The sequence below is a fragment of the Equus przewalskii genome, chromosome 22 (assembly GCF_037783145.1).
Source record: "Equus przewalskii isolate Varuska chromosome 22, EquPr2, whole genome shotgun sequence".
Classification (NCBI taxonomy): Eukaryota; Metazoa; Chordata; class Mammalia; order Perissodactyla; family Equidae; genus Equus; species Equus przewalskii.
Window position 1 is genome coordinate 7,410,779 of NC_091852.1, and position 10,922 is coordinate 7,421,700.

General features: G+C 40.8%; 1 protein-coding gene across 23 annotated transcripts in view; it reads left to right on the forward strand.

Annotated features, from left to right (window-relative positions):
- Positions 1–7,945, forward strand: part of LOC103554661 (putative zinc finger protein 487) — a 48,735-nt gene extending 40,790 nt beyond the window's left edge. For 16 of the 23 annotated variants that reach the window (XR_011531852.1, XR_011531856.1, XR_011531857.1 and 13 more), the window contains 2 exons: positions 4,943–5,074; positions 5,311–7,945. Coding sequence is in view for 4 of the 23 variants with exons in the window: in XM_070590859.1 (XP_070446960.1) it covers positions 4,943–4,961 (19 nt within the window). In the remaining 19 variants the exon portion in view is untranslated. The remainder of the gene's footprint in view (positions 1–4,942; positions 5,075–5,310) is intronic. The other 7 variants (XR_011531855.1, XR_011531843.1, XR_011531848.1 and 4 more) reach the window with 2 other exon arrangements.
- The last annotated feature ends 2,977 nt before the right edge of the window (positions 7,946–10,922 follow it).

Genomic DNA, 10,922 nt, shown 5'->3' on the forward strand with positions numbered 1-10,922 from the left:
GTCTTTTCTCGCGAGTCCTTCAACTGATTGGATGAGGCCCACACACATTGTGGAGGGCCATCTGCTTTACTCACAGTTTACTGATATAAATGCTGATCCCATACAGAAAACACCAGAACTGCAACATTGACTGGTATTTGACCAAACAACGGGGCAACATAGCCTAGCAAAGTTGACACATTAAAATTAACCACCACAGTCAGCATAGGTGATTTTCAGTGGGAGACATTCATATTTTCAAATTTGTATTAAATATTTTAATTTCATTTACAAAAAACTTTTGACTTCACAGAAATATTGGTTAGAACAAAGATAAATTTATAGTAAATAAATATTAGGCACAGATGGTATATGGATATAGTAAGTATATGAAGATCAAACTGAAATGACCAAGATTAGAGAATGGCAAGTGACAGAGAATTGCTATTATTGATCTTGAACAAATGACAGCCAGTTATGTCCCCGGCAAAAATGGATTTATTTGGGATCAGCAAAGAATTGCAATTCAGGATCTGTGGCCATGGCAAGCCAGGTACAAGTCCCTAGCAACAAAGAGAAGAGAGACTCTTTGATAGAGGGAGAGAGGAAGCTGGAGCGCTGTTGTAAACAATGAGTCCATTGGAGGAATTGAGAGCTCGAAGTGTAGTGGCTTTTCATTGGCCGAGTTGTGACAGTCTCTCATTGATTGAACTTCTTACTTGTCAAGAAGAGGAAGTCTTTCTTCTCCTGTTGGGCTCTACTATGATGTCATCTGTGAGAGCTCCCCTTATCGGCCTCCCAACTCCATTTTAATAAGCTTTCTGCTTATTAATTTCCGCACTGTACTCCTGTAACAAGGAAATGTCATAAGGAAACAGGGTTTTAGGAAGACTAATTTTGCTGCCCTGTACAAAGGCCACAGACAGAAAAAATTCATCAACAAATAATAAATGTGAAAATGTTTTCTCATTATGGTGATAAAAATAATGTATTTTCTAAAGATGCTTTTTGCCCTATTTTCTGAATGTAATTTCCCAAATATGCTATTTTTTAAGAAATTGCTTATCCTACTTTTTTTTTTTTTACAAATAAAAGTTTTAAATTTTATGTAATCAGAGCAGTTGGTCTTTTGCTTCATGATTTCTTAAAAGTATTTTAAACTTAGGAAGTCATCTTTGGTTTTAAATTCACAGATCTAATACCTATGTTTGTCTCTAGAGTTGAGATGTGTTTCCTGGAGGCAGTATATTGTTAGGTCTTGTTCTTTGATCCATCCTGCCACTCTGTGTCTTTTGATTGGAGAATTCAGTCCATTTACATTTAGAGTGATTATTGATATATGAGGGCTTAATACTGCCCTCATCAGACATTTCAAGGTTCTTCTGCCTTTCCTTTGTTTCTCATCCCAAGTATTTCGGACTACCAATTTGATTAGGTAGTTTTCTCTGTTGGTTTTCTTCGTTTTCTCCTTGTTTATCACAAGTGTCTCTGTTCTAATTATTTGTTTAGTGGTTACCCTTAGGTTTGCATAAAAAATCTCATAGCTGAGATAGTCCATTTTATGATTGCCTCCTATTTCCTTAGACTATACTGATTCCATCCCTTTCCTCTTCCCTGTCTAACTTATTTTTTGTCATATCTCTTTCCATCTTGTGTTGTGAGTTTGTGGTTAAAAAGATGAGATCATTTTTGTTTTGGTGTTTTCCTTTTATTTACCCTTGATGTTGAAGTTAATCGTTTACTAACCTGATCTGATAGAGAGCTGCCATTTTCTGATTGTTGCCTACCATTCATCTCCTTGCTCAGGGCTTTGTAGCCCCTTTCCTATTTTTGTTTTCAGGTATGAACGCCTACTTGAGGACTTCTTATAGTGGGGGGTCTTGTGGAAATGAACTCCCTTAGCTTTTATCTGGGAAAGCTTTTATTTCTCCATCGTATCTGAAGGAGATTTTCACTGGACAGAGTATTCTTTGCTGAAAGTTTTTGTCTTTCAGGATTTTAGATATATCATTCCATTCTCTCCTAGCCTGTAAGTTTTCTGCTGAGAAATCCACGGATAACCTGTTAGGGGTTCCTTTGTAAGTTATTTTCTTCTACCTTGCTGCCCTTATTATATCTTCTTTGTCCTTGACCTCTGCCAGTTTCACTCCTGTATGCCTTGGCGTGGCTCTTTTTACATTGACAAAGTTAGGAGATCTAGAGGCTTCTTTCACATGGATTTCCAGCTTCCTACCCAGGTTTTGGATGTTCTCAGCTAATATTTCTTTGAACAAACCTTCTACTCCATTCTCCTTCTCTTCCCCCTCTGGAAGACCTATAATCCTTATGTTGCCTTTCCTGATTGAGTCAGATATTTCTGTGAGAGCTTCCTCATTTCTTTTCAGTGTTAGTTCTCTCTTCTCCTCCCTCTGAAGCATTTCTATAGTACTGTCCTCTAACTGGCTTATTCTGTCCTCCATACTGTCAGCTCTGTTGTTTAAGGAATCCCGATTTTTCGTTATTTCATCCATTGTGGTTTTCATCTCTAACAATTCTGATTGGTTCTTCTTCATGGTTTCAATCTCCTTTGTGAAGAAGCTCCTGAATTTGTTATTTTGTCTTTCTGTGTTTTCTTGTAACTTGTTGAGTTTTTCTATGATAGCTGTTTTGAATTCTTTGTTGTTTAATTTATGGACTTCTGTTCCTTCAGGGTTAGTTTCTGTGTACTTGTCACTTTCCTTTTGGTCTGGATCTTTAAGATACCTACTCATAGTGCTTGATGGGGTAGATTTTTGCTTCCTTATGGTGAGCTTGTCAGGTTGCTGTGGCCACATACTGCCACAGGATGGGGATCAGGCGCTGTGTATTCTTGCCCGGCACAAACAGGGGCCCCCCCAGCTCCAGCCACTGACTGCTTTCCTCTCTGAGTGACTGATCGATGGCAGATCCGGAGCACCAGGCAGGGGATGGGGTACTCTCCTTCCCCAGCACTTCTCATAGCCCCTGCTTGTTCCTCTGTGTGGAACTCTGGGCAATTGCAGGACTGTGCACTTTCCCTTTCTCCACCACCACTGCCAAGCTCTCTGCACTGTTCTCCAGACAATTCTGGCTCTGGAGTACTGGGCAGGGTCTAGCATGCCTCTCTTTGTTGTACACTTTTCCCTCTGCAGCTGCCACACACTCCACAACATGCTTTGGATGATTCTGGGGCTAGACCACCAGGTGGAGACCAGGATGCCTCTCCTGGCTGTGCAACATCCCCTCCACAGCTCCCACAGTCTCTGCACTGGTCTCCAGATGACTCTGGGGTTGCATACTTTTCCTGCCACTGCCGCCAAGCTCTCTGCACTTTGCTCCAGGTAAACCTGGGGCTGGAGTGCCTGCACCCTTTCCCCACTGCCACAATCCCACTCAACACAACATGCTACGGATGATTCTGGGGATGGAGTATGGGTGGAGACAGGGTGCCCTTTTCTCCTGCACACTTCCCGCTGCCACAACCAGTCTCTCTCCACCGAGCTCCTTCGGATCAGCTTCCACTTTCCAGAGGATCCAGCCCCACTACCACCTTCAGGCATATGGCTGCTTGGGTCTCCCAAATGTCTTTTGCGATGTGTATATGTCCTCTGTTGGTGTATGAATGTCCTTTTATTTGTATCTTAGAGGGGAGAGTCCAAGGGAAGAGTTTACTCTGCCATGATGCTACGTCACTCCGCCAATCTATGATATTCTTGTAATAGCAGCCTGGACTGACTAAGACAGGGATTTGTACACCTGTTAGGAAATTGATATAGAGGGCAAGGACTGTCTGTATTTTAGGTAGAATAAGAAAAAGTAGAATCAAAATAAAAAATGAAAGATTGAAGTAAAAGGACAAAACTCTTTATTCTTCGATTTGAAAATACCAGGTTAGTTTGTCAATGGTTGGGTGAGTATGTGTGTGTATGTGTGTGTATAGCCTGTGCCAAAAGTCCTTTGCAGTTTAAACTTCACTAACTTCAGAAAAATAAGTGCTACAGACTTACCCCCAAGATCATTTGAAGGTTTTAATTATTTATGTGTATTTTATAGAGTCATGTGTCATGTAACGGCATTTTGGTCAAGAACCAACTGCATATATGCTGGTTCCATAAGATTAGTACCGTAGAGCCTAGGTGTGTAGGAAGCTGAACCATCTGGGTTTGTGTAAGCACTCTCTATGATGATCACACAATGACAAAATCACATGATGCATTTCTTAGAATGTATCCCCATCATTAAGTGACGCTTGCCTATACTAGTCAGAGTGGTGGCAGAAAAAAGCACGCTCAAGGTCGGTCATTTGAAAAAGGTTTAACAAAGGGAGTATTTACAGAGATGCAGGTTGGGTTAGTAAAAGCAACAAGGGGCAGTGTCCTTGTCCTATTAACTGAGGGTAGGTGTTACAGGGTGATGGGAGAGAGTCTTTATGGGGGTCGGGAGACAGAAAGAGGGAGAGAGAGAGAGCTGTATGGATAGAGATGTCTGTCATGAAATGTAGCCTTAGGAAGAGAGACAGACACCATTTGTTGAGCCAGCAGGGAGGGGATCAGGAGAATAAATGACCTATCCTCGCCTTCTTTTGCCCTCTGATCTCCTGCTAAAGATCAAACCCCACTGACCAAAACCAAATGGGAGGGAGAGAGTTAGGTAGTCTGTTGAGCTGGCCCATTCATGCCAATCTCCTGTGCACAGAGCTTGGGAGAGAAGGGCAAAGAGTGTATCTGGTGAGACAAACAAAAGATTTCCAGCACTTTTGCTCTCAAGAGCCAGTGGAATAACCCTCCTGTGCTTTCTTCCAGGACAGCAGAACTCAGAGGTACCCAAGAGCTGACTTTCACATTTTTTTGGCTTCCAGAGAGAGCCACCTGCTAGTTCTAGTTGTCTCAGGGGTTCTCAGTTGTTACTAATGGTCAATCAGAGACTGAACATGGGTCTGGTATTAGGTCGTGTCTGTCTGTTGCAGGAACTGCTATGCTACCTGAGGCACATGGTACCCTGTAAACCTGAAGAGATGCTCAGTGAGGCACTGCTTCCTGCATGAGACACTATAGTAACCCAAGGCCAGATCACCCTCAGGTTGAGGATAGCCTGCACTGTAAGTCTCGCCCAGTAATGGTGGCTGTGGAAAGGCTCCTGTGTACAGCTACCCATTCCATAAGGGTTAATTGGGGCATAGTGGCTAACACCTTCTCTTAATGCACAGAAGCTCTTCCTGGGAAGTAAATCAACTACCATGATGACTGGGTGGGGCAGATATTCCCATAAAAGGTGCCTCACAGATCTGACATGTCTCATTAAGAAGAGGTTATGTCTGTATCACTTCTCTTCCAGAAGAGTCCTTCATCTTGGTTTAACTTTAAGAAGTCAAATGGATGCATGAGAAAGCTCCACAGACCAAATCCAAGATCTTAGCCAAGCCCCAAAGTAGCCTGTTACACATTCTTCTGGAAGTAATGACTGTACTAGCTTCACATCTTCATAACTAAAAAGGGCCACTTGAAGGGCCCAGAACAAGGTTTGCACAAAGGCACCATGATTTCTGCTACCTCAATAGATGCAGAAAAAACATTTGACAAAATCAAAATCTCTTCCTGATCAAAATACTCATCAAACTAGGAATACAAAATCCTCAACTTGATAAAGAGCATCCATGGAACCCCACAGTGCACATCATACTTAATGGTGAAAGTCTGCGTGTTTCCCCTATGATCAGGAACAAGCAAGGATGTCTGCTGTCACCACTTCCATTCCACATTCTACCTGGTGGTTCTACCCAAGGCAACCGGACAAGAAAAAGAAATAAAGACACCCAGATTGGAATGGAATAAGTAAATCTATATTTCCAGATGACATGATCTTGTATATAGAAAATCCTAAGGAATCTACAAGGACCCTATTAGAGCTAATAAATGAGTTCAGCAAGGTTTGAGGCTACAGGTCAATGTGCAAAAAGCAATTATGTTTCTATACACTAGCAATAAACAATCTGAAAATGAAATTAAGAAGGAAAATCCCATTTACAACAGCATCAAGAAGAACAAAATAATTAGGAAAAAATTAATAAAAGAAGTACAAAACTTGTACTCTGAAGATGTATGTATGGGATATGAAGAATTGAGAACATTCATCTTCTGCTGAAAGAAATGTAAGTTGGTATCACCACTTTGGAAAGACAGTTTGGCATGATAGTAAAACTGAATATGCACAAACCCTTCAATTCTGCAATTCTGTTCCTCGGTTTATACACCAGGGAATATGTACACAAATGAGCAAGAAGTCACATTCATAATAGCCCCAAACTGAAAAAAAACGTGCATATGCATTAGTGATGAGCTGGTTTAGTAAATCCTGACATATTCAAACAGTGGAACACTGTATAACCAATAATATGAATAAACTACGGCTAAAAAAGCATATCAAAACTATAATTCCGATTAAAAGAATTAAATCTACATAACTCCCATTTACAGAAAGTTTAAAAACAAGAAAATTAAGCAATACATTTATAGTATAAGGATATATACACATATAATAAAAATATGCATGGAACTGACTCTGTGGCCCAGTGGTGAAGTTCCCATGCTCTGCTTCGACAGCCCAGGGTTTGCTGGTTCACATCCTGGGCATGAACCTAGCAGCACTCATCAAGCCATGCTGAGGCAGCATCCCACATAGAAGAACTAGGAGAACCTACAACTAGGATATACAGTTATATACTGGGGGACTTTGGGGAGAAAAAAAAAGAGGAAGTTTGGCAACAGATGTTAGCTCAGGGCCAATCTTCCTCACCAAAAGAAAGTGATATAATTTTAAAATAATAATAAAACTATGCAGAAAAGCAAGAGAATGATTAACCTAAAATTAAAGTTGAAGGGTGTCAGAAGGAGCACAAGACGTCTTCTGGTGAACTGGCAATATTCTGTTTCTTAACCTAGATATTGGATAGTGTGATGGTTAATTTGATGTGTCACTTGACAGAACTAAGGGGTGTATTTGTGGGGATGATTTCAGAAGAGATTAGCATTTTAATTGATAGACTGTGTAAAGAAGATGGCCCTCCACAATGAGAGTGGACGTCATCCAATCCTTTGAGTGCCCACATGTATGGTAGTCCCCCTTTTCTGTGGTTTTGCTTTCTCAGGTTTTGGTAACCTGAGGCCAACCGAGGTCTGAAAATATTAAATGAAAAAAACCAGAAATAAACAATTCATAAGTTTTAAATTGCATGCCATTCTGAGTAGTGTGATGAAATCTCACACAGTCCCACTCCATCCTGCCAGAGATGTGAATCATCCCTTTGCCCAGCATATCCACACTGTATACACTACCTGCCTATTAGTCACTTAGTAGCCATCCTGGTTCAGTGCTTGCATTCAAGTAACCCTTATTTTACCTAATAATGACCCCAAAGCACAAGACTAGTGATGCTGGCTATTCGGATATGCCAAAGAGAAGCCATAAAGTGCTTCCTTTAAGTGAAAAGATGCAAGTTCTAGACTTCATAAGGAGAGAAAAAAGCTATATGCCAAGGTAGCCAAGATCTTCATTATGAATGAATCTTCTATCCAAGAAATTGTGAAGAAGGAAAAAGAAATGCTAGTTTTGCTGTCTCACCTCAAATATGTATGTATAGGAAAAAACATAGTATACATATAAAGTTTGATACTATCCATGGTTTCAGGCATCCACTGGGGGTCTTGGAATGTATCCCCATGGATAAGGTGTGATTACTGTAATGGAAAGGCAGAGGAAGGGCAATTCCTTCTCTCTGCTTGAGCTGGGACATCTATCTTCTCCTGCCCTTGGACTTTGGTGCTCCTGGTTCTCAGGCCTACATGCTTGGACTGGAACTATATCACTGGCTTTCCTGGGCCTCCAGCTTACAGACAGCATATTGTGGGACTTCTCAGCCTCTATAATCATGTGAGCCAATTCCTCATAATAAATTTCCTTCTGTATATCTCTATATATCCTATTGGTTCTGTTTCTCTGGAGAACTCTTACTAATACAGATACAAGGGTGTTGTTTTATTTTTTCACTTTAAACTGTACAAATACATTGTATATACTTCTGTATGTAGGATATATCATGCACACATGCAACTGGGATCTTATCTGCTTAATATACAAGTCCCAGCAGCAGTGAGGGACTCAGGAAAGTGAGCTAGCAAAGCAGGAATGAGGAATGTCTGATATGCTAAGAATCTAAATTGATCTTGACTTTCATCTCCTCCAGTTTGATTTATTCCTTAACCTGCTGCTAGTGTTTCTGCTGACATTGCATCTGAGTGTAACTGTCTCTGACACCAATGATATTGCACAATGCTCCTTCATAGGTATTGGTTTGTGAATGCTTGCCACTAAATAAGAATTACACTTTAGTTAAAAAAATATTTGCACTTTAAGATAAAACAAAACAAATATGCCCTTTACCTTATCTTTATCATCTCTTCTATCTCCTCTACCAGTGGCCAGTTGATTCAGGAAACACTTAAAATGATGACCTGCATTACTTATTTTATTTATTTTCATTTTCATGCACTCCAGGTACATTTTCTCTTACCTTTTGGTCAATACAAGTATGATGATAGTTTTTACAAGTAGAAATCCACTAGATAACTAAGCTTCTCCTCCAAATTCTCTTTGAATGGAAGATACAGTTATATTACATAATTCTTATAAAAATAACCTCTTCTTTAACCTCTTGAAGAAAAGTTAGTTGACTATTCTTAGTTTAATTCGAAGTATGCCAGCCTTTCAAAACTTTTGCTCATGTGGTATACACTTTGCAAATTTTCTTTAAGAGTGTGTTCCTCTAATTGAGTGAAAATTTCTGAGTTGCTCGTTATTTGGCTCCTCTCTCTTACTGTTTCTCAGTTCTTCTCTATAGTAAACTCTTAGAAACCCTGAAGGTTAGGGGGATATGCATTTCAGCTTAATCAGCCCTCCTTGTTGAGTGAGGGTTGCGATTAATGTCACCCAGGGAATTTGAGTATACTAAGCCTTCAGCAATATCAGTAGGCTGTTTTCAATTACCACTTCTTATTGAAGATTCAGAAAATGCATCAGGATATTTCAGTGCCCTGGATCATCTTTGCAAATATCAATGATCATCACGTAGGATATTAGTTATCTGTTGCCATGTTACAAATTATGCCAGATTATGAGAGTGACATCAGCATCATGGCAGACTCCATGTAGAGTCCCTTTGCCTCTCCCCTCTAAATTACAACCAGACATCCATTGACCAACAGAGGATTCTCTACACAGCACAACAGGATGACTAAGAGATCCAGGCAGCTATACATCTGAGGTGGGGGAACTGGGCCTTCAGGAAGCAGTGAAACTAGGGGAACAGCCTCATCTCTCTCCACTGGTGGCAGTAATCCAAGGGTGTGGATCCTCACCCAGCGGCCCGTGTGATAGTGAGTAGAGGCAATGGTGGCCTGGCCCTGTGCACCTAAAGACCTGTGGGAAGGCAGCAGCTCCAGGCATTTGTGAATCCCTGTGGGGCAGCAGAGGCAGCTAGCAGTAGCCCCTACCAGTGTGAACACCCAAGGAGTGGTGGCAGCCCCTCCCAGCAACAGTCAGTGGAGTGGCAGCAGTGGCAGTGGCCTGACCTACACAACTGCAAGCAGACCAGGTAGGAGCACCTAGTCCCCAGTGGCAGCACCCCTGACACCAACTTCATGAGGAGCAGGGGTTGCATACAAGTCCCTGGGTTCCCAGGCCCCTGCCAGTGACAGCAACACTAGTGAACCCAGCACACCTGACAGTAGTGCAAGGAGCACACCCAGACAACAGAGAACATCAATGCATGTGGTGCATGGGACAATAGCACCTGTGCCCACAGACAGCCAGTGGAGGAACAGGAGACCCAGGTAACCAGAACCAAAGTTACCAAAGCCATACAGAAATAAGAAAAGTGGTTACAACCACAAATGCACCAGCAGAGGATCAATTCATCAAAGACCATGAAGAACTACAGTAACAGAGCAGAACAGAAGGAAATGGTAACTCTCCAGAAATCAAATCTCAAGTCACAGAAAATTACAGTCTAACTGACAGAGAATTCAAAATAGCTCTCATAAGGAACTCAACGAATTACAAAAACCATCAGAAAGACAGTTCAATGAGTTCAGTAGTAAAATTAGTGAACAGAAGGAATACTTCACCAAAGAGATTGAAGCTCTAAAAAAACCCAAACAGAAATTCTGGATATGAAGAACACAATTAATGAGGTTTTAAAAAAAATGTAGAAAGCATAAAAAATAGAGTAGATTCTATGGAGGAAAGAACTAGTGAGCTAGAAGATAGAAACAGAAATGATTTAGGTGTAGAGTAGAGAGAACTAAGATTTTTTAAAAATGAGGAAATTCTTTGAGAAAATTCCAACTCATTAGGAAAAGTAACATAAGGATTATAGATATCCCAGAGGGAGAAGAGACAGAGAAAGGAGCATAGAGCTTGTTCAAAGAAATAATAGCTGAGAATTTCCCAAACCTGGGGAAGGAACTGGACATGCAAGTACATGACGCTAATAGAACTCCCAATTACATCAATCCAAAAAGACCTTCTCCAAGGCATACAAAATTATAATTGTTGAAAGTCAATGACAAAGAAAAAATACTAAGGGCGGCAAGACAGAAGAAAATAACCTGCAAAGGAATCCCCATCAGGTTTTCAGCAAATTTCTCAGCAGAAACCTTACAGGCTAGGAGAGAGTGGAATGATATAGTCAAAATACTGAAGGACAAAAACTATCACCTAAGAATACTGTATACAGTGCAATCGTCATTGAGATATGATGGAGAAATAAAAGTTTTCCCAGACAAACAAAAGCTGAAGGAGTTCATCACCACTAGACCTGCCTTACAATAAATGTTTAAAGGAACCCTCCTGCCTGATACAAAAAGGCAAAGATTTTAAAATCTTTGAACAGG